This window comes from Ochlerotatus camptorhynchus, unplaced genomic scaffold (assembly GCF_037179485.1).
Source record: "Ochlerotatus camptorhynchus isolate MF236.1 unplaced genomic scaffold, CSIRO-AGI_Acam_v1.1 ptg000503l, whole genome shotgun sequence".
NCBI lineage: Eukaryota > Metazoa > Arthropoda > Insecta > Diptera > Culicidae > Ochlerotatus > Ochlerotatus camptorhynchus.
Genome location: NW_027040988.1, coordinates 3,211,131 through 3,233,852, shown reverse-complemented (window position 1 = coordinate 3,233,852; position 22,722 = coordinate 3,211,131). Strand labels below are relative to the sequence as shown.

Here is a 22,722-nt window from a genome sequence, read left to right as displayed (position 1 = left end):
CGAGGTCACCCCCGCAATGCTTACAATTCATCCCATACACAACAATTCAATACTATAATATTGATCAAGTTGGTCATGATAGTTTTACAAAAAGCACAGTTAAGACTAATGTATGACCGTTCAGTCCGCATCGTGCTCTCTTGCCGTGCGGATCTATTTTCTTTTTGCTTAAGGAAGTGTTACTACTACCTAAAGCTACAACAAATTTAAACAGCACTTTTCAGTGCTCAACCTGTTAAAATTTTCTACCTTGTTCAACTCCTCTTATTCCTCTTCGATCCTTGTTTGGACCCTACCCGAGGTAATCCTTCTTGGATATCGATTTGGAAAATTCCTCTTCGATCCTTCAGATTCTTATAGTAATCTGCTTGGAAGTCGATTTGGATAAAAAATTTACTGCCGCCATGGCGCCTAAACGCAAAAGAAAGGGGCAAACTCTTGACCCCCCTTCTGATGAAATTAATTTGAGTAATCAATTTGATTTGCTCACGGATGATGAGAATGATCCATCATACAAGAAAAATTCTAGTAAACTTTCCCGGCTTAATGCCAAGAAGGAAAAGATTCCCCCTATTGTGATAACCACTACCGATTTCCATGCTCTTCGCATGGAACTTTTGAATTTCGTGAAAGTTAAGTTTTCACTACAAATTGGACGCCGGGGTGAATGCCGTGTATTGGCTGAAACCTTGGACGGATTTAAATGTCTTCTCAAGTATCTTACTGAGAAGAAGCACAAATTTTTTACTTACGACACCAAAACTGAACGTGTGTTCAAGGTTGTCATGAAAGGACTGCCCAGTGGTGAATCCCTGGATCAGATCAAAGATGAACTGGCAAAATTACTTGGAGTTGTGCCACTCCAAGTAATCAAAATGAAAATGAAATCCCGTCCTGGCGATTCGCGCAACGGGATTTCTAATGATTTTTATTTAGTTCACTTCAAGTCTAGTGAACTAAACAACCTTAAGGCCTTAGAAAAAGCTAGCCTTATGCTCCATGTCCGAGTGAAGTGGGAACACTTCAGGAAGACTGGAGGAAATTTCCAAAACCTCACTCAATGCCGTAAGTGCCAGGGATGGGGTCACGGAACTAAAAATTGCTACATGCCAGCTAAATGCATGAATTGTGGTGATTCCTCTCACGCAAAGGACGACTGTCCTGTGAAGGAAGATCCTAAGAAATTTAAATGTTCAAATTGTGGTGAAAACCACAAATCCAATTTTTGGGAATGTAAGACTCGCAAAGCGATCCTACAATCTCGTTCTAACCGACAGGTAGGAAACGCTCCACGTTTCCGACCAGGTACAAATTCCTCTGCTGTTAACAACGGTCAGCGAGGAACAAATTCTACATTCGTACCCGTAGGTACAAATATCACCCCTGCTTCAAATGTTTCATCTGTACCTACTCCCCTCGCTGCTAACAATGTTCAGCGAGTTAATGGAGCTACCTATGCTGCTATTGCAGCGGGTAGAAATCAAAATACTAACCAACGTTCTAACGGAAATTTTGACAATTTTGACTTAGGAAGCATTACTGCCCCTAAAATGGAATTTTTACAGAATTCATTAATTGACATGATTTCTGATATGCTTAAATCTAACTCCATGTTTGATGCTATTCAAACTGGAGTAAAATTTGCTAATAATATTGTTATGACTTTAAAATTCAGTAATGGATTTTAAAGCATTAAACATTTTAAATTGGAATGCTCGATCTCTTAAAGATAATGAAGACGAGCTATTTAATTTTTTGACAGTTCATAACGTGCATATTGCCGTTATAACTGAAACGTTCCTTAAACCTGACCATAAGGTTAAGAAGGACGCAAATTACTTGATTTATAGAAATGATCGTCTTGATGGACCCTGTGGTGGCGTTGCCATCATTATTCATAGACGAATCAAGCATACAATTCTTTCTTCATTTGAAACCAAAGTTTTTGAAACTTTGGGAGTTTCTGTTGAAACAAAATTTGGACAACTTACGTTTATAGCTGCCTATTTGCCATTCCAATGCGTAGGCCAGCAAAAGAATTTTCTCAAGGGTGACCTCCAGAAACTTACCCGTCATAGGTCTAAATTCTTCATTATTGGTGATTTTAATGCAAAACACCGCTCATGGAATAATGCTCAAAGCAATTCCAATGGTAATATTCTGTTTGATGATTGTTCTGCAGGTTATTACACTATTCAATATCCAAACAGCCCAACATGCTTTTCTTCTGCAAGAAATCCCTCAACTATTGATTTGGTCTTAACTGATTCATGTCATCTTTGTAGCCAATTGGTTACCCATGCTGACTTCGGTTCTGATCACCTTCCAGTAACTTTTGAAATATCCCAAGAAATAATTTCCAATCCCAACAGCTTTACTTTCAATTACCATAGGGCTGATTGGGAGCAATATCGAACATTTATGGAATATAACTTCGATCCAAACATTCCTTTGCAAACCAAAGATGAAATTAATTATGCTCTTGAATCTCTGACTACTTCTATAGTTGAAGCAAGAGCTGCCTCAGTACCAAAATGCGAGGTTAAATTCGATTCAATTATAATAGACGATGATCTTCAGCTCTTGATCCGTCTTAAAAATGTCCGTAGGAGACAATTTCAAAGAACACGCGATCCTGCCATGAAAGTTATCTGGCGGGATTTGCAAAAACAAATTAAAAAGCGATTCTCTGCCCTGAGAAACAAAACTTTTGAAAATAATGTTTCTAAATTAGACCCGAGTTCCAAACCCTTTTGGAAACTCACAAAAATTTTGAAAAAACCTCAAAAGCCTATTCCAGCGCTTAAAGAAGGTGGTAAAATTTTGATCACAAATTTGGAAAAAGCTCAGAAACTTGCTAAGCAATTCGAGAGTTCCCATAATTTCAGTTTGGGTCTTACTAGTCCTATTGAGAATCAGGTTGCTCGGGATTTTCGGAATATTTTCTCTCGGGAAAATATTTTTGATGATTCCTGGGGGACTGATTTGGACGAAGTAAGGTCTATAACTAAAAAATTTCAAAATATGAAAGCTCCAGGTGATGATGGAATTTTCTATATCCTCATCAAAAAACTCCCAGAGAGTACCTTGTCTTTCCTGGTAAAATTATTTAACAGATGTTTCCATTTGGCATACTTTCCTGATAAATGGAAAAATGCAAAAGTTGTTCCAATTTTGAAACCGGATAAAAATCCAGCTGAAGCTTCTAGCTACCGTCCAATAAGTTTGCTTTCTTCAATAAGTAAACTTTTTGAAAAGATAATTTTGAATAGAATGATGCTTCACATCAATACGAACTCAATTTTTGCAGATGAGCAGTTTGGATTTCGCCATGGGCATTCAACTACTCATCAACTCTTGAGAGTTACCAATTTAATTCGTTCAAACAAATCTGAAGGCCACTCAACTGGAGTTGCTCTTCTAGACATAGAAAAAGCATTCGACAGTGTTTGGCATGAAGGTTTGATTGCTAAATTGAAAAAGTTTAATTTTCCACTTTACATTATGAAATTAGTTCAAAATTATTTAACTGACAGAACTCTGCAGGTAAATTATCAAAATTCCAAATCTAATCGACTACCTGTTAGAGCAGGAGTTCCTCAGGGTAGCATTCTAGGGCCTATATTGTATAACATTTTCACTTCGGACCTCCCTGATTTGCCTCAGGGTTGCCACAAATCTTTGTTCGCTGATGACACAGGCATTTCCGCTAAAGGAAGAAGTCTTCGTGTTATTTGCAGCAGACTGCAGAAAAGTTTAGATATTTTCTCTTCTTATTTACAAAAATGGAAGATTTCTCCCAACGCTTCCAAAACTCAACTTATAATATTTCCACACAAGCCTAGAGCTTCGTTTTTGAAACCTAGTAGTAGTCACATAGTCACTATGAACGGAGTTCCAATTTCCTGGTCAAACCAAGTGAAATATCTTGGATTAATACTTGACCAAAAATTAACTTTTAAAGATCACATTGAGGGCATTCAAGCCAAATGTAACAAATATATTAAATGTTTGTATCCTCTTATAAACAGGAAATCCAAACTTTGCCTGACGAATAAACTTCTAATATTTAAACAAGTTTTTAGACCGGCCATGCTTTACGCTGTGCCAATATGGTCTAGTTGTTGCACTACCAGGAAAAAAGCACTTCAAAGGATTCAGAACAAAATTCTGAAGATGATTTTGAACTTGCCTCCCTGGTACAGTACTACCGAAGTACATAGAATTTCGAATGTTGAGACTTTAGCACAAATGTCCAACAAAATAATTAATAATTTCCGGCAAAAATCGTTACAATCCTCAATTGCAACGATTAATTCCCTTTATACTTAGATAAGATTTAGTTTTAGTTATTTAGTTTTAAGCTATCAATTGTTATACTGACATGCAGGTTTAAAAAACCTGTTTAAAATACTGAATTGCCAAGACAGGAACAATGTAAAAACACTTAGATATATATCATAACAATTAAGGCTGGTAAGTTACTGTAGTAACTGGAGCACCTAGGTTAAAAATGAAATGTAATTTATTTTGAATTTGGAACAAATAAAGAGTTAAAAAAAAAAAAAAAAATGTATGACCGTACATTTTACTTATGATTACGTGTTCGGTATCAATATTCGGCGACTGTGTTAGGGAAACCACTGTTTCCCATCAATTCTGCATAAAACGCACGGAATTTTTGGTTTATTCAATAGATAATAAAACAGCGGAAATTTATAGGAGGAATTTCTTGCTAAATTTTCCAATCCCGAGGTATTCGCGATCAATCATATAAATTCGAGATTTTTTTGCTTACCTTAATTCGAAGTGTTTCTGGTTAATTGACAAGGTCATGTGTTCATTGCGGTCATTGTGAGAATTTGTATGTACCACTTCAATACTGTTACGCATTTGACTACAAACGTTTGCTGTCTGTATTATTAAAGAGCTTTGGGGACGATGTGGCTGGCAGTAAGGCGAGCGAACGTTCAATGAAAATTAACTCTTAAAACAACAATCATTTATGATGGTCCTGAAAAGAACTGTGTTTTGTCGAGATGGTTGAGTAATGCTGAGCTATTAGGGTTTTCAACACGGATGAGGCTGGTGAGCTGTATCTTGTTTGGAACGAGGGTGACGCGCTTAGCATAGATGGCCCACAGCGGCTCAAGACGAGCAACTGAATCCGATCAGTAGCGGTGAGGCTTCTTCCTCCTTCTTCGGTGAATCGTGGGCTCTTGAGGACATCCTTGATAGCTAGCTGCTTGCGGGGAGCCTTTCGTTGTGTAGTGGAGAAAAATGTTCAACGCCACGCGTTGAAAGCACTGCTGCTGCTGATAACGACCGGACACCGCCACTCACTACACGTGGTGATTGAATAGGGTTAAATACCCCATGTCCGGCCTATTAAGCACAACCCGCACTTAGTCTTTCTTAATCTAGCGCAGTTTAGCACCAACCGAAATGTTATAAACCTTTCCGTATGTACCGTAAAATTTGATAAAGAGAAACCAATCGTTGAGATATTGTCAAAAGTCTAACACTGCTTCTTGACGCCAAACTCGGCCTACGGTTTCTAAACTCGGCCTAACGCATTGAAACACCATTGAAACGCCAATGAATTCACTTCGGCCCATCGAATGAAGATAAAAATTGATTCGGTCGGAGCGCTTCTTTTGTTTTTGGGAATAATGGGTGCAAACCTTCATATCACGCGTTCTCATTGACTTCGTTCCGTAGCTTATTAACTAAAGTATCGTACCAAACGCATAATTGACTTGTTAACTCTGAAATCATGGATTTATTTGAAGTTTTCTGCTCGATAGGCCCAAAATAAGCGATTAGGCCGAAGTAGTTCCTACCCTAAACACCATTCGGCGAGACCAGATGGAATTCGATTTAGAAATCTGTGTTAGGGAAAGCGCTTTTGGCATGCAATCGGTGATAATTTTAATTATCATAGCAATAGTTGCACATAGTGATCGTTTGAAAATTAATAGTCTTAATTTTAACAGATTCGTAGAAAAATTTCCTATCGATTAGCGTATTAAGAATTAAAATCCATCATCTCTGGATCAAAATCAGACCACTTTCAAGCCGCGGCCGACTTGTTTTTTGAAATTGCACCCCCAAGGTTGCATTAAAAATACATGGTATGTTAGATTTAAACTTATCGGAACTGGCATCCAATTGATGACCTTGGCAAATGTCCCGAAAATACTCTTCAACAAATTTATGGTGGTCCTGAAAAGAACCGTTTTGTCGTGATAGTTGAGTAATGCTGAGCTATTAGGGAGTTCAACACGGATGAGGCTTGGTGAGCTGTATGTTGTTTGGGACGAGGGTGACGCGCTTGTAATAGATGGTTCACAGTGACTCACGAAGAGCTACTGAATCCGATCAGTAGCGGTGCGGCTTCTTCGGTGAATGGACGCTCGTGTGGGCTGCAGCTCGCTGTGCGAATGCAATTGATAGTGTTCATTTTTGCAGATTTTAGAAATATATCCAATCGATTGGCTTGTTTAGAATTAAGATACATCCGCTATTGACAGAGTTACAAGTGGTTCAAAACCTAACCACTTTTCGTAACGTGGTCGATTTTAGTTATGTTTTAGAGCGGAAGATTTTTTAAAAGAACATTGTCTGAAAATTTTAAATTTTCTTTTGACTTATAATCGAATAAAAAAAATTTGGAATGATTGTTCTTCAAGCATAGCTTCTGTAGGGTTATAGAGAAGAATTATTATCTAGTCAAAATTGTGGAGTTTTATTCGAGTTTCGTTAGGATGGCCATCTTGCCTCATTTTCCCCTACCTACTGTAGTCGAAATGTCAAATGTTTATTATTATGAGGGACGGGAGTACCCCGTTTGGCATAAATGCGGAAATGAACAGATCATGATCAAAAGAAGGAAAAGTTATCATTTGGTGGGTATTTCGTCTTCTTTTGAACATATTTTTTGAAGAACCGATCATGATAAAAAAAAACCCGAATTGATACGCCTTTGGTGAGATCTATCCCATCTTCCTAATAGAAACTAGCCACTGGGAGGATATTCGGAAGATGTCCGGATGTGATCATGGGCACTCCAAATGATTTCCATTGAAATGGTTTTCGAATTCTCATGTGATTTGTTTTCAGGTTCAAAACATATCATTCCACCTAAATCTGCATTCTGGACCACTGTGCAATGCTACCGACGCCAGGGAGGCAGCTCCCACACCTGGACCCTACCTATCGACCCATCAACTCATGAACCGGGGACCAACGGCTTTACTTCCCGGGGCGTGATCAGAGATGTTATGCCTCAGAACATCCCGGCGGCGCTGACTGGGATTGAACCCAGGCCTGCTGCGGTGAGAGGTAATCACGCTTACCACTACACCACCGGCGCCGCTGTCAAAAATCGATTTCAGAAAATAACTAATTTATGCCAAAAAGTCACATGGGACTGTTATGCATTTATGGGCAGTGTAACATTTTTCTCAATTTTGGATTTCACCAGTTATCGGTCCAACGTATTCAATGCTATGCCTGCTGGTGCTAGTTATGGCACACGCAAAGCCAGACATAGCACTACACCGAAAAGACAACCCATTTTCATTAACCATTTTTTAATGGCCAAATGGCTAAGCTCAAATTGAGCGTAACGCACATATTAAAACAACGTTTCCGAGTCCTAGAGCTCCCAACTAGACACGTTGATGAAAACCAGAACCAGACCGAACAACACCGAACCGATTGTGGATTGTGCTCTCCATTCAATTCATCGTCTTATTTTCAAGTTTGAGGTTAAACCCGTCGTCGGACGGAAACACGTGTTTCGTTCACTTATGCCACTAACATGCCTGCCAACGGAAAGCGCGCAAGTGCAACGTGAGTGCATTCCTCTTTCGTTCGTTAGTGCGCTGAAGACGCCCCCACTCTCTCTCTCTCTTTCTCTTTCGAGTCAGACTGACTCGAAACGCAACCAGAAAACCGTACGCCTTTTATTATACCACATGCAACAACAGTAATGACGCCAATGAAAAGTGGATTAATGATGACGACGATGGGTGCTCGTTCATTTCGGATGCTTCTCACGTAAATTTTCCGAATGATCTCTGTTGTTTCGTGGTCAACGTGGTCTGCGACGAGAAGGAGGAGGCAATACTTTGTATCTCATTGTATACCAATGTTTACATACATTGCGAACCTTTCGACATAGACCAATCGATTGGATGCAAGGTCTCGATCTTGATCTTGTTGATTTTCATATTTGGTAATTGTTGGAAACAATTCTTGTGTCATGTGTAATTTTGTCTTCTTGTTGATTCACATGGTTCGTCCAAACCGCAATTTCTCAATTCTTATTCTAAAACTAGACCAATTCCCTTCTAACGGTGACATTTATTTTCCGTACGACACACTTGAATGGTTGTGGAGGGCTGCACCACACTGCATGTATGTTACCAACGGTGATATTTTTAGACCGGAGAAGCGCACTTTAATGTAGATTGTAGCGAAAGAAGAAACACCGTAAAAATCCTCAACCTAATCCCACAGCTCACGTAATCATGTTGTCTAATGTGTTTCCATTGTTTCAACCCCTTTTTACCCCGGACAGGCCTCAGGAGTGACCGTATCAGATGTTTGCAAAACGACATACGAGGAAATCAAAAAAGACAAAAAGCATCGCTATGTCATATTCTACATCCGCGACGAGAAACAGATCGATGTGGAGGTGATCGGTGACCGCAACGCCGAGTATGACCAATTCCTCGAGGATATCCAGAAGGGTGGACCAGGCGAGTGCCGGTAGGTTATTGCTCTTAGGTTTGGATCATGTTTACACCCATTTTTCACTCGGCGTTTGCTCCTTTCAGATATGGACTGTTCGACTTTGAGTACATGCACCAGTGTCAAGGCACCTCGGAAAGTTCCAAGAAGCAGAAGCTGTTCCTGATGTCCTGGTGTCCAGATACCGCTAAGGTGAGTAAAGCAATTGATTCGGTAAATTAGATGTACAGTGCAAATGTTTTGTAACATTACATCGATTGTCAAGAAAGTCGTGTAGTTGTACATTGATCAGAAAAACTGGATTTAGAAAAGAAGTGGGCAATAGACTGAAGCAAAATTTGAAATTTTCGCTCCACAGTGCTCAAACGGCTTCAAATCAGGTCCTGATTAGCCTCCCAAAATTTAAAATCATTTGGTAAGAAACTGACTTGGCACAAATCATTCAAAGTTTGTATGGAAATTACTATGGGAAAACCAAACTTTTTGTTCATTGTCTTCTACCCATTTTCCATATTGCTTTTTCGAAAAGTTCTATAACTATTCTTACGGGAATTTTTCTAAGCTACAACTTTGCGGAATATCGTTTTTCAGCTAAATGTCAAATTTAATAGTTATTAATTGTTTAAGAGATTGAAAATCTTATGGTATGATCAAGCAGCTGTTCTGTTAGCAACACTGTATCCTGCAGTGTGACATAGTAGCCATGCTATTTGTGCTCTATTCTTCTCACCAGAAACACCAATGTTGCCTGCTGAATCATTATTAACTTTTGTTCCGTGCATTTGATTGAAAAGTGGTTTTCAACAAAGTTGTAGCTGAGAAAATTTGCTACAATCCCTGCTATCATTTTTAAAAGCACAGTGATGTGGTAAATTGTTAGATAAATATAAACAAAAACATAAGTTTTCCCATATAAACTGGTATAAATGGTTTATGTCAAGTCAGTTTCTTACTAAAGTAGTTCAAATTTTGGGAGGCTAAGCAGAACCCAATTTGGAACCGTTTGAGCACAGTAGAGCGAAAATTTCAAATTTTGCATCAGTCTAGTGGGCAATCATTATTAGAAAATCTTGGTGCAATAGTACATAAAAAACTGTTTTGTAATTTTGTATCAACTCGACGGACAAATGTAGCACGTGATGTTACTATTTACGATGGGTGGATTTGGAAAGAATGTGGACAATTCTTGATGGAAAATCTAGATTTACTGCTTTGATTTTTATGTTTGTATTTGGGTAGTAAACCGTCACGACCCGTCCATCTCGATCGTCATTTGAGATACTTTAACTTGATGTCTTTGCTAAGGATTGGGCGAAGACATCATATCAAGAAAACTGGCAACTTTGCCAGAACCCAAGCGACTGATACAGTAGCGCTGCACTTGAGCGAAGCAGCGCATAGAAAAATGAGCAAATATCCAAACCTTTCTTCTGAGGATGTAATCTTTGCTATCAAATTCATTCGAAGCATTTACCTTTGAGCGGCAGGTGACGCGATTGTACCTGTCTCATAGCGGTCGTACGAGAACATGGAAGAGTTGCCAGTCTTCTTGATATGTTGTCTTCGGATTGGGTCTCATTTCGATGATCAGGAAATATCCAGCAATCCTAGATTAAGTATCTCGAACACGTCGTTCAGCACTTTTTATGGTACTTCTCTTTCTTACCTTACAAATCAGGCTAAGGCCTTGTTGTCCTCTGCTGTCCGAAGAAGTCGTCTCCACTCTACTCGATCCATGACCACACTTTGCCAGCCTCGTAGTTTGCGAAGGGTCCGCAGGTTGCGCGCCTCTTCTTGTTCCTGTTGGGTCGCTTTCAAGAACCATTTTCACTGGCTCGTCGTGTGGCATTCTAACGATGTGCCCAGCCCACCGTAGTCGCCCAATTTTTGCAATGTGGACGATGGATGGTTCTCCCAGCAGCTGGTGCAATTCGTGGTTCATTCGCCTCCTCCACGTTCCGTCATCCATCTGCACTCCACCGTAGATGCTACGCAACACCTTCCGTTCGAAAAAACCAAGGGCGCGTTGGTCCTCCACGAGCATAGTCCAGGTCTCGTGGCCGTAGGGGACCACCGGTCCAATCAGCGTCTTGTAGACAGTCAACTTCGTGCGGCGGCGAATTTTATTCGACCGGAGCGTCCTCCGGAGTCCAAAGTAGGCACGATTCCCTGTGATAAGGCGTCTTTGAATTTTCTGCTGGTATCATTTTTGGCGGTCACCAGTGAGCCCAAATACACAAACTCATCGACCACTTCGATTTCGTCACCGTCAATCTAAACTCGGGGTGGGAGGCTAACATTTTTTTTTTCCTTTGGTTTTGTTTTTTCCGTCGATCTTGTTTTCCGTGCTGAGCACCAATGCTACCGACGTGCCAGGAAGGCAGCTCCCACACCTGGACCCTACCTATCGACCCATCCGAAGGAAGGCGTGATCAGAGATGTTATGCCTCAGAACGCGGCGCCGACTGGGATTGAACCCAAGCCTGCTGGGGTGAGAGGTAATCACGCTTACCACTACACCACCGGCGCCGTTGGGAGGCTAACATTGTCTTCCCTAGAACTTCTTCCTTTCATGTATTTCGTCTTCGATGCGTTGATGGCAAGTTCAATCCGCCTAGCTTTATCCTTCGTCTCAAAGTTCCGTGCCATGATGTCGATGTCATCGGCGAAGCCAAGAAGCTGGATGGATTTCCTGAAGATCGTGTCACTCGTGTCTATCCTAGCTCTTCTGATCACACCTTCTAACGCGATGTTGAATAGCAGACACGAAAGTCCATCACCTTGCCGTAACCCCCTTCGAGATTCAAAGGGACTCGAGAGTGCCACCGATACTCGAACAACGCACATCACTCGATCCATCGTCGCCTTGAACAATCGCCTCAGTTTATCCGGAAATCCGCACTCGTGCATAATCAGTCATAGCTGATCTCGATCGATTGTGTCGTATGTGTGGGCACGTTATATTCGCGGCATTTCTGCAGAACCTGCCGAATCGCGAAAATTTGGTCCGTGGTAGCGTGGGCACCCATGAATCCCGCCTGATATAGCCCCATGAACTCTCTTGCAAATGGTGACAGGCGGCGGTATAGAATTTGGGAGAGTACCTTCTAGGCGGCGCTCAGTAGTGTTTTTTTTTTTTTTTTTTTTTCTTACGTTTTTTTTTTTTATTAGGCTCAAATGTCAATAAGACTCAACGGAGCCGAATGCTATGAACAAACAGACAATTTATTTTAATTATGAAGCACTTTTTTTCTTTTTCTTGTGCATTAGCTGCTCTAAATAGGCGGCATCAATTTTCCTCTTGTTCTCCTCGATCAATGCACACCGTTCTTCTGGATCTTCAATGTGTGAAACATCTGGAATCCTATATGGGCGCTGCGTATAGGGACAAATATCACCACTCACTGGGATCAAGCTGCTATCACTTTCGGTGGAGTCGTTTGCGTTCAATTTTTTCGTTACATTGTTCGTAGTGTCCGAGTCGATCGATCTTTGGCGTTTTGTTTCAGTTTTATTGTTGTGCTGTTGCTCTGCAATAGGTGTTGATTTGGAAAGAGAGGGCCACTGCTTACCGTTGGCTGCGTTTGATTGTTGTTTGTTGACTGTTTGACTGTTCACGCTGTTACTGTTGTTGATGCCTCTATTCTGTTGATCAGTTTGGGGGTTATTGTCCTCGTTTGCAGTTTCTGTTGCCACCTCAGAGCAACGTTGTTTGGGATGGGATTTGCGCCCGCAATTACGGCATGTTTTTACCTGATTATGGTAGGATACCATCGTAATTTCGTCGTCGACGGTTATGTACGATGGGATGGGGAGAGTAAGCTTAATTTTCACAACGCGTACTCCATTACTAAAGCCTGGAAAATAACTCTTCCAGACTTCGCTTCTAATGGCTATCACTTCACCATACTGACGCATATGATCAATGATAGCCACATTATCCATGTCGTCCGGAAGATCATGCAAGCGCACGTCGACCGCACTGCTCTCGACGTAAATTGGAATCAAGATTTTCTTCCTTTCGTATTCCATGAAATGCTTCAGGTGATGAGCTGAAGCGATTCTTTCTGCTACTACGTCACTTTTCATACCCAAATACACAACGTTCTTGACATTATGTGGCTGGATACTTTTCACCAGTGACATGTCGAGCTGCAGCTCATTGTCCAAGAAATTTTTAATATCCGAGATACACGGTCGCTTCGGAAGAATTGATGTGTCTAACACGACACAATTTGCTCTTAAAGCCCGCATGGCAAAAAAACACACACGCGCGTCGTACAAAAGATGCTCGAAAGTATTCCCCCTTATTCTGCGAGTCACGTGACTCTCTCTCACCGGTGAGGTGACAATTGTCACCTCGTGTGAGGTGACTCTCCATGCAAATCAAATGGAGAGTCACCTCACACGAGGTGACTATTGTCACCTCACCGGTGAGAGAGAGTCACGTGACTCGCAGAATAGGGGGGATTGTCTGGTGATACAACGTCCAATCAGTCTGAGAGATGGATAGCAACTGAGCTCAGTAGTGTTATCGCGCGGTAGTTGCAGCAATCCAACTTGTCGCCCTTTTTTTGTAGATTGGGCCTACGACACCTTCCATCCACTCCTCCGGTAATATCTCCTCCTCCCAAATCTTGGCGATTACCCAGTGCAACGCTCTAGCCAGTGCTTCACCACCGTATGTTAATACCTCACTTGGTAGTTGATCTACACCAGTTGCTTTGTTGGTCTTCAACCGACCGATCTCCTCCTCAACTTCTTGAAGATCAGGGCTGGTAGTCCGTCGGCTTCTGTGCGTGCTCCAAGGTCTGTTACCGTGTCACCTTCGTTTTCGGCTGCATCACCGTTGCATTCGCCGTCAAACTAGTCATTCCTTCGGTTCGGGATCACAGTACCTAGTGCCGCTGCTGCAGTACTACCTATGGCGGAACGGATGTCCCTCCAGCCATCTTCAAGAGTAGCTGCGACAAGCTGCGCTTCCGTGGGTAGTGCAACTTCCAGCTGCTGCGCGTAATCCTGAGCAACTCCGGCGTCCCGTAATTGCTCAATGTTGGGTCGCGGCGTTCGACTTCGACCTGCTCCAGCTGCGCATAGACCGCTTATTTCTCGTCGTCGGGTCTCCCTTCGTGTGGGCAGTGTAGTTAAAGAAACGACCTTTAATCCTCAACTTGCACATCCTCGCGTTGATCGGCTGCCAACCAGTCACGCGTTGGCGCATCTTACCCAGCACTACAAAGCCGGTTCCCAGCTCGTTGGTGGTGCCACAGCTCTGCTAAAAAAATTGCCGCTAGATGCCCGCTTTTCCATACCTTTTGTCCCATCCAGCAAAGTTCCTGCAGTGCTACGACTTCGAAGTTGCGTGGTTGAAGTTCGTCATAGATTAACCTATCGCAGCCCGGGAAGCCGAGCGATTTGCAGTTCTATATTCCGAGTTTCCAATCGTAGTCCTTATTTCGTCGTGTAGGTCTGTGCCGATTGTTCGGATCCGTATTTCTTTCTTCGGTATTCGCAACTTTATATGTTTTCCAGGGCAAGCCGTTGGGCCTGCCCCAACCCCCTGTCTCGCCGGGGGACCATCGTGCACAGTTCTGTGCTTTCATAGGCAATTCGAAATGAGCAGCATTTTGTAGTGCGTGTGTTTCATTTCAAGAAAACCCTTTTTCTCAGTGGTAAAAATATAATCAAATTGAAGCTGAAAGCCTAAATAATCGTTAGAGTGTATTCAGCGAAGTGTTTTCGTAAGAAAATCCAATGAAATTAGCGTTCAATTTGGGTTGCCGAAAATAGTCTGTCATGCCGAAGCCGTCATTTCCTCTAATACAAACAGAATAAACTAAATATTGTTAACCAGAAATCAAATTCTGAATGACCTTAAATCGTTTAAAGCGATGAAATATTCTAATATGTATTTCTTAATTTCATAAACAGTGGGAAAGAAATTAAATTTTCTCGGTTGTTTTTAAAAGATAATTCTCACATCTTGAAAATTGCTTAGATGGGATCATACATTAGCGTACTGTATAGTATATTTTCTCAAATAATATTTACTATTGGAGAAGAAGAGGGTCATAAAAATGTGTATGCAGCTCATTATTAACAATCCCTCTCATCTTTCTACTTCCAGGTCAAGAAGAAGATGTTGTACTCCAGCTCTTTCGACGCTCTGAAGAAGTCGCTCGTTGGCGTCCAGAAGTACATTCAGGCTACCGATCTCTCTGAAGCATCCCGAGAAGCTGTCGAAGAGAAGCTGCGCGCCACTGATCGTCAATAAGATTATCCATACTTAAGATTACGCACACAACAACAACAACAACAACAGAAAAATATCTACAACAGATTAGCGGACAGCATACAGACAGACTCACACATACAGAAATACACGAACACTGAAATATTAAACACAACAGTATAGGAAGCATACAAAAACATGGGAGCGAATGTAGTGAAGAACAATGAAAAATAAAGTAAAAACAACCACTAACTGAACAGTAAATTGATGCAACCAATAAAACCAACTGTAATGAATTATCAAAAACCAATGGTTCAGAAATTCATAAGCAAAATCAGAACACCTTTTGCACGATTGCTTTGTTGTCTCGAGCGTGAATCAGTATCGTCATCCAGTAGTAGAAGAAAATCGGATTCAGCCACGGCAGTCAGTCAGGATCAGATGCGTGTAGTAGTTAAGAATATCTGGCAAGGGTTCAGGGAAAGTACGAGTCAATGAACACTATTGCATGCGAACCGTTTTTCTTTTCATTTGCGTGGCGAGGAAGGCGAAAGGAAGCGTTTCTTAGCAAGCATTTATTTAAGCGTGTGTTTAATAAAATTGTCCTTTCGCGGGCTTCCTTGCGCGATTCGCTGCTCCTTTTCCCTTGTGTGTGTGCGCGGTCATCATCAGGAAATACAAAAGAATGAATATTGACATACAGCAAAAAATGCAGAAACGAACAATCGTATTACAGTTATGATTAATTTAAATTAAAAACAATAAAATACTAATAAAGATAACAAAATACGGGTTGTTATGATTTTTTCCGGAGTAACTATCACAAACCTCTGTCCATGTGATTGACACTGATTGGTTGGTATTTTTTTTTTTCGTAATAACCCTTTCCTTTCCAGAGTGTTTTGGCATAATCAATTTTAAAAACCAGTCCCCCTTATTCTGCGCTGAGTGAGGTGAGTTGACAATAGTCACCGCGAGTGAGATAACTCCCCATTTGATTTGCACGGAGAGTCACCTCACTAGTGACAGCGAGTCGCCTCACTTCACTCGCGGCGCAGAATAAGGGGGAATATCTCTAGAGTGCCTTTGAGATATTGGCCTGGATTTTCTTCAGATAATAGAAGAATAGAATTTTATAATAATTTTACAAACATCGGTTGTAATTTCAGAAGGTCATAGTTCACAATGTCAAAAAAGGCATGGTGCTCCAGTCCAGTCCAGTGAAAGAGTGAATTTAATGAAAATCGGACGTTTAAAACTGAAAGCAATACCAGTGACAAGAAGTGATGCTCGACTCGACTTACATAATACACTATATTTGATCAAGTTCCTTTAGCACGAAAGGGAGTTGTTGAATTTTGATGCATTTTTACGTTTTTCCCCAGTGGGCAACGCTTCCAAAACGCAACTAATATTCCCACATAAACCCAAAGGCCAGAGCTTATGTTTTGAAACCTACTGTGTTACCTAACTCATAACTAATATAATCACCCATTATTCTTGGTTTCGTTCGAACCGTATTTTCCATAAAAAAAATAGTTTGTTATTAGATCAAACTTCTAGTGTTGAATCGAGGAAGACAGTCAACTTTTATGAAGTTTTTATACCCCGTACAGACTATGGCTTATATCATGTAATATAGGCTACCTTGCAATGAGCACTCATACATCTAGCTTTCACTGGAAATCCTATATATGAGTGCTCATTGCAAGCCAGCCTATATTACATGATATAAGCCATAGTCTGTCCGGGGTATAAAAGCTTCATAAAAGTTTACTGTCTTCCTCGATTCAACACTAGAAGTTTGATCTAATAACAAACTGAATAAGTGTAATTTGTACATACATCGACGATGTAATTCAACACTTAACAATTGATTTAATAACATGATTTATAAGACGCCTAATAAATGTTTTTTTTAGCTCAATTATTAGATTTAATTACATTGCTTTACAATATTGCTAAATTAATAAAGGTGAATACAGTCAGCTCTTATAATGCTTATACCACCGACAAACCGACATGACACTTAATTTTGACTTATGCCCGAAAATCGTAAAAGGCCGATTTAAATGTGCAGTGATCCGAACTGTCAAAACCATAGGATTTTTTGATCTAGATAAAAATAATTTGTCCAGAATAGATCAGACACGAACCAATTCATAACTTTTGCATGCGGGTTCGTGGTTTAGCTAAATATTTCCCGCGAACACGGAGTCAGATCACCGACAAACCGACATGAAACTGAAACATAACTCTTGAACGAGAATTCGTAACGGCCGATTCAAATATGCAGCGATCGCATGTGTCAAAACCATAGAATTCTTTTTTATCTAGATAAAAATAATTTGTCCGCGATAGAATAGACACGAACCAACTCATATAGTTTGTACGCGTGTTCATGGCTAGAATAAACATTTTTCGCGAACACGGCGTTAGATGTCAGTTTTGTGCTTTGCCCTAATACAAATAACCATAAAAGAGAGCTTAACGACGTGTTCGGGGTATCATCCAAACGATTTGTGGGATAGTTTACCCATCCGGGATACAGTTCGTTTATGGTATTTGTTTATTAGGGTGATCATGGTAATTTGTAAGGTCATTCATGTCGGTTTTTCGGTGGTCAGATGTCAGTAGTGTGCTTTGGTCAGAAATTTTATTGTTTTTGTTATGGTCATTCATGTCGGTTTGTCGACAATACGGGGGCGAAAATGAACCAATTTTCTGTCAAACGTGAACCAGCTCCTGATTGGCCGATTTCATGTGCGTAAGATAGAGATAGAGATAGAAATAAAAGAGGAAGAAGCCAATTGGGTTCCTTAAGGGTATTGAGGTAAATGCATATTCGTAATCTGGATTAAAAATGGAACCCATACGTGCCCATACCCAAAATTTCATAAATTTTAGTACACTGAAAGTATTTTAAATAAGTATGATTACATTTGCAAAAATTACCTTATTCACCTTAGTCAAACAGTGAATTTATTATATTGCTTTAAATCTTGATTTAAAAATCGAGATGAAAGTGTGTGGGTTCGATAAAAAATATCGCTGTGCTCAGAAAACGAAGCTCTTTCAGATTATATATAAAAACGGATATATTTTTCAAAATTAAAGAACCCAATTGTCACCTCTTCCTCTTCGATTTAGATGAATATAAGCAAACAACCGTATGCCATCGGTAGGGTGAATATTAGAGTGATGCAAAATTTGAAATTTTCGCTCCACAGTACTTAAACGATTCCAAATCGGATCCTGACTAACCTCTCAAAATTTGAACCCATTTGGTGAGAAACTGAGATGGCACAAACCATTTGAAGTTTGTATGGGAATTACTATCGTAAAACCAAGATTTTTGTTCATGTCTATTGCAAGATTGCCACAAAAGCTCAACGCAGATGTCGCCACTGCATGATGATAATATTGACAGACTGCATATAAAATTCGTGAAAATTAGCATTAAATCATAATTTTCATCAAGCCTGCGTGAAATCCTTCCAATATAACATTCGAATTGAAGAAGAAAACGTTTTTTACGATCAGACTTATGTGTATCTTTGACTTTTCCAGGTGAGCTTTCATAAGATATATTCATTTCATTTCACGGCTCCATCAATGCTGCATCGTAAATATTATGGTAAACATTTATTTTATAGTATGGTGCGTGTTGAGTAAATCAAGTTCCGGTGCGTTTTCCTTCGAAAATTGTGAGTACACACAAAAAACAAAAATTGTTGTAATAAAAATAATGCCACAGACAAACAGACATAACATATTGAATATTTCTCAATGTAAAACATCGTCGCTAAAACATTACCGCCATCTGTTGAGCACAGTGTGGTGGCTAGTACGCTGAACAGATGGCGGTAGTGTGTAAACGTCAAACGCAAGGGAATTGACTATGCGTGCCACAGGTGGCGGTACTACCAACTACGATACTTTTAAATTTACCGTTAAATGCTTGTTCGATGAACAACTTGCGAGTGTTATGTCCATTTCAAATTTTTTTATTTCGTCATTTTAACAACGAAAATATTCAAAATAAAAATTATTTTTTTGGTTTGAAAGTGTTTCTTTCAGGTTCGACTTGTAATTTTAAAAGTGCATTTTTTTAAAATGAAAGTTGTTCAACTGTCAAAAATTAATTTTCTAGGAAAAGTTTTTGGCAGCACTGGACCTCGGTTTGCCGCTTAATTTGGCTTGACGTCAGAAGTTTCTCGAAGAGCGTTGAAAACTTGGGAAGGAAAATTTTCGAAACAATATTAATCTGCGAGCGGACAAGATGGCTCGGAATGCAAGTGAGTGTTCGACGACTACTACAACAGTAGATGTTAAAGGTATATAACAATATATTTAATATAAACCATTTTACGAGACGTTTTGATGACAGTTCCTGGCGGTCCGCTCGTGGCATTGTTATTGTTTACGTCTGATATTTTTGTTTTGATTCTCTACACGGCCAACAAAAGTAACTCACGAGTGTATGGGCTTGCCACGGATTTACCCAAAAGTAAGCAAGCTAAACACACTCCGTGAGTCACTTTTGCTGGCCGTGTAGTTGCGAATGAAGATATTCGGCCCGCCAGTAAATGTCAAAATTAGTAAACAGAATAAAATCAGCTGACTCGATCTGTCTCGTAAAATGCCTTATTCCACAGAAACCCTCACCGAAAACGATCTAATCGACACCTTCCTTCCGCTATCCGCTGCCGTTAAATCTACACCGGTATACAATCACGCTGCTAACAATGCTGGAGGTTGTCTTCTGTCCATAACCCTGCATCTGTGACATCACCATGTACCTGTTACTGTAGCAGGTTTACTCAAAGCAAGAATAGCTCCAAGACGCAATAACGTAAACATCAACAAAGATAACAATAACAATGTAAAAAAATTATCTTATTGAAAAATAATAATAAAGAATATTTAATACTTATCCACTAAAATAAAAACCAAAACATTTTTTTAAAATTATTTTAATTTAAATTGAAAAGGCCCATTTAATTTTAACTATGCCACATTTTCAAGTCAAAAATAATCCTCCATTAATTTCAACACTAATACATTTTTTCATTTGACAGTTCTATAATTCCTTTTGAAAGTTTGAACTTTTAACAGTATCGAGCGGACAACTTCTGAATTGACGGTTGGTTGACTTTTATTTTGAAAGCTAACCACTTCCTACCAAAAAGAACCAATGCAAACTTTTAAATCTACCAATGGTTTTTTTTAATTTTATAAACGACTTTTCTTTGTGTGTATCAATATGTTTGCTTAAAAAAGGCCTAAATGAACATTTATTGAATATTGGCGTCCTTATACAACCAACTCTCTATTACCACCAGCATGATACAACCTTTCCTAAGTAAATTCACTTAATTTCCACTTTCATCTTAGTGAAAATCGCACATATTTACCATTTTCTGAAAAATGCAGCTGCGCAGGAGGTAACCTCTCCCTGTGGGCACAGAGAACAGACATGGAGGCTCGAACAAAATTTCTCTGAAAACTTGTGTAAAGATTCCTATTCGACTTAAGCACCACTAATGGCGACTTCCCCACTTAAAAACCCTCTTTGACAAAATGATGGCGCTGGCGTTGCACAAATTACACTAGACACTAAGTGCTAGTAGCGCCAAGTGGCAATTTTCAACAGAAAATTTATCGATACTAGCGCCAAATTGGTCGAAAGTGGAAAATTTAGAGAGAAAATCAGGAGATGCTAACACCACGTAACGGCGACGTTTCCACTTATTTTACACAAGTTTCTGACCGAGCTTCAACGTCTGTTCTCTGTGCTGTGGGTGCAAACTTGTTATGCATAATTTGTCATGAAAACATCTCCGATCCATACCGAAATAATAACAAATAGTTTTCAAACACGTTTTCTTACACTATTCAAGCAGAAGTTTCCACGGGAAATTATAAGTTTCTCTTTATGGACCGATTTGCCCCAAAAAGCGTCTGTTTTACTTGGAAAAGTTGGAAACTATCCTCCTTCTAGTAGTTCTCACTTCGAAATGTAGGTGGCGAAAGCTTGGAAAAGTTTCACTGCAAGACGCCAATCTAAAGGGCCACCCACATTAGATCCGTTTGCGTTGCGTTGACGTAAATTTGACAGTTAGACAATAGATTTAGCTGTCACTTTGCCGCAACGTGTCCGATCCGCATCTAATGTGCGTGGGCCTTAATAATTCACCATATCGGTAAGCTTCAACAGCTTTCAACTGTACTTGTAGGAAATTTTCCCAGCTACAACTTTGCTCAATACCACTTTTTGATTAAATGCAAGGATTATCAATGGTTCAATGGTTCAATGCGCTGATGTCTTATGATCATGCTCAATCAACTGCTCAGCAGGCAACATTGGTGTTTCTGGGGCGTTGATTAGGACACAAAAATCATGGCTACTATGTCACACTGCAAAATACAGTGTTGCCTACAGAGCAGCTGCTTGATCATGTCATAAGTTTACCAATCTCTTAAATAATTAATAACTATTTCCTGTCTCGGTTTACATAGAAACGATCTTGCGCAAAGTTGTAGCTGAGAAAATTTTCTATAAGAATGGCTATCGAACTGTTTCGCAGCTCAATATGGAAAAAAGACTAGAAGGCAATGAAAAAAAGTTGAGATTTCCCATAGTAATTTACATGTTAACTTCAAATGGCTTGTGCGAAGTCTGTTTCTAACCAAATGAGTTGTAACTTTGGGAGGCTAATCAGGACCCGATTTGAAACCATTTAAGCATTGTGGAGCGAAAAAGTCAAATTTTGCATCAGTCTAGTGAAAATATTATTAGGATTTCCTCGATACAAGTAACTTAAATAGCATTAAATGAGTTAGTAATTACGATAATCACAACACTGTCACCACAGACAAACAGACATAACACATTGAATATTTCTCATTGTAAAACATCGTCACTAAAACATTACCGCCATCTGTTGAATACACTGTGGTGGGTAGTACGCTGAACAGATGGCGGTAGTGTGTAAACGTCAAACGCAAGGGAATTGACTATGCGCGCCACATGTGGCAGTACTACCAACTGAGATACTTTTAAATTGACCGTTAAATGCTTGTGCGATGAACAATTTGTGAGTGTTATCACAGAGAACAGACATGGAGGCTCGAACAAAATTTCTATGAAAACTTGTGTAAAGATTCCTATTTGACTTAAGCACCACTAACGGCGACTTCCCCACTTAAAAACCCTCTTTGACAACATGATGGCGCTGGCGTTGCACAAATTACACTAGACACTAAGTGCTAGTAGCGCCAAGTGGCAATTTTCAACAGAAAATTTATCGATACTAGCGCCAAATTGGTCGAAAGTGGAAAATTTAGAGAGAAAATCAGGAGATGCTAACACCACGTAACGGCGACGTTTCCACTTATTTTACACAAGTTTCTGACCGAGCTTCAACGTCTGTTCTCTGTGCTATTGATATGCATAGATATGCATAAGATAAATCTTAACATTTGAATCAACATCAATGAATTTTTACTCTTTAAGTCCGAGATGTGCAGCGAGCATTTCTCACTTAATTTTTACAACGCAAAAACAAATACAGTTTATTACTAGAATTAAAATCAATTTTTTTTACGTATATATAACAAGCTTAAACTTTGCTTAAACTCTATTCTATCTACTGCTTCAAAAAGAACTATGTTTCGTCAACTTTTTCCAAACTTATTAACAAATGAGCAGTTTGCGATCAAAACTG

The 22,722-nt window shown here is 39.8% G+C and overlaps 1 protein-coding gene across 2 annotated transcripts in view; it reads left to right on the top strand.

Annotated features, from left to right (window-relative positions):
• Nucleotides 1-15,244, top strand: part of tsr (Cofilin/actin-depolymerizing factor homolog tsr) — a 44,986-nt gene extending 29,742 nt beyond the window's left edge. For both annotated transcript variants that reach the window (XM_065235826.1, XM_065235825.1), the window contains exons 3-5: nt 8,588-8,778; nt 8,847-8,952; nt 14,888-15,244. In XM_065235826.1, the coding sequence (XP_065091898.1) occupies nt 8,588-8,778; nt 8,847-8,952; nt 14,888-15,034 (444 nt within the window). In that variant the 3' untranslated portion in view covers nt 15,035-15,244. The remainder of the gene's footprint in view (nt 1-8,587; nt 8,779-8,846; nt 8,953-14,887) is intronic.
• The last annotated feature ends 7,478 nt before the right edge of the window (nt 15,245-22,722 follow it).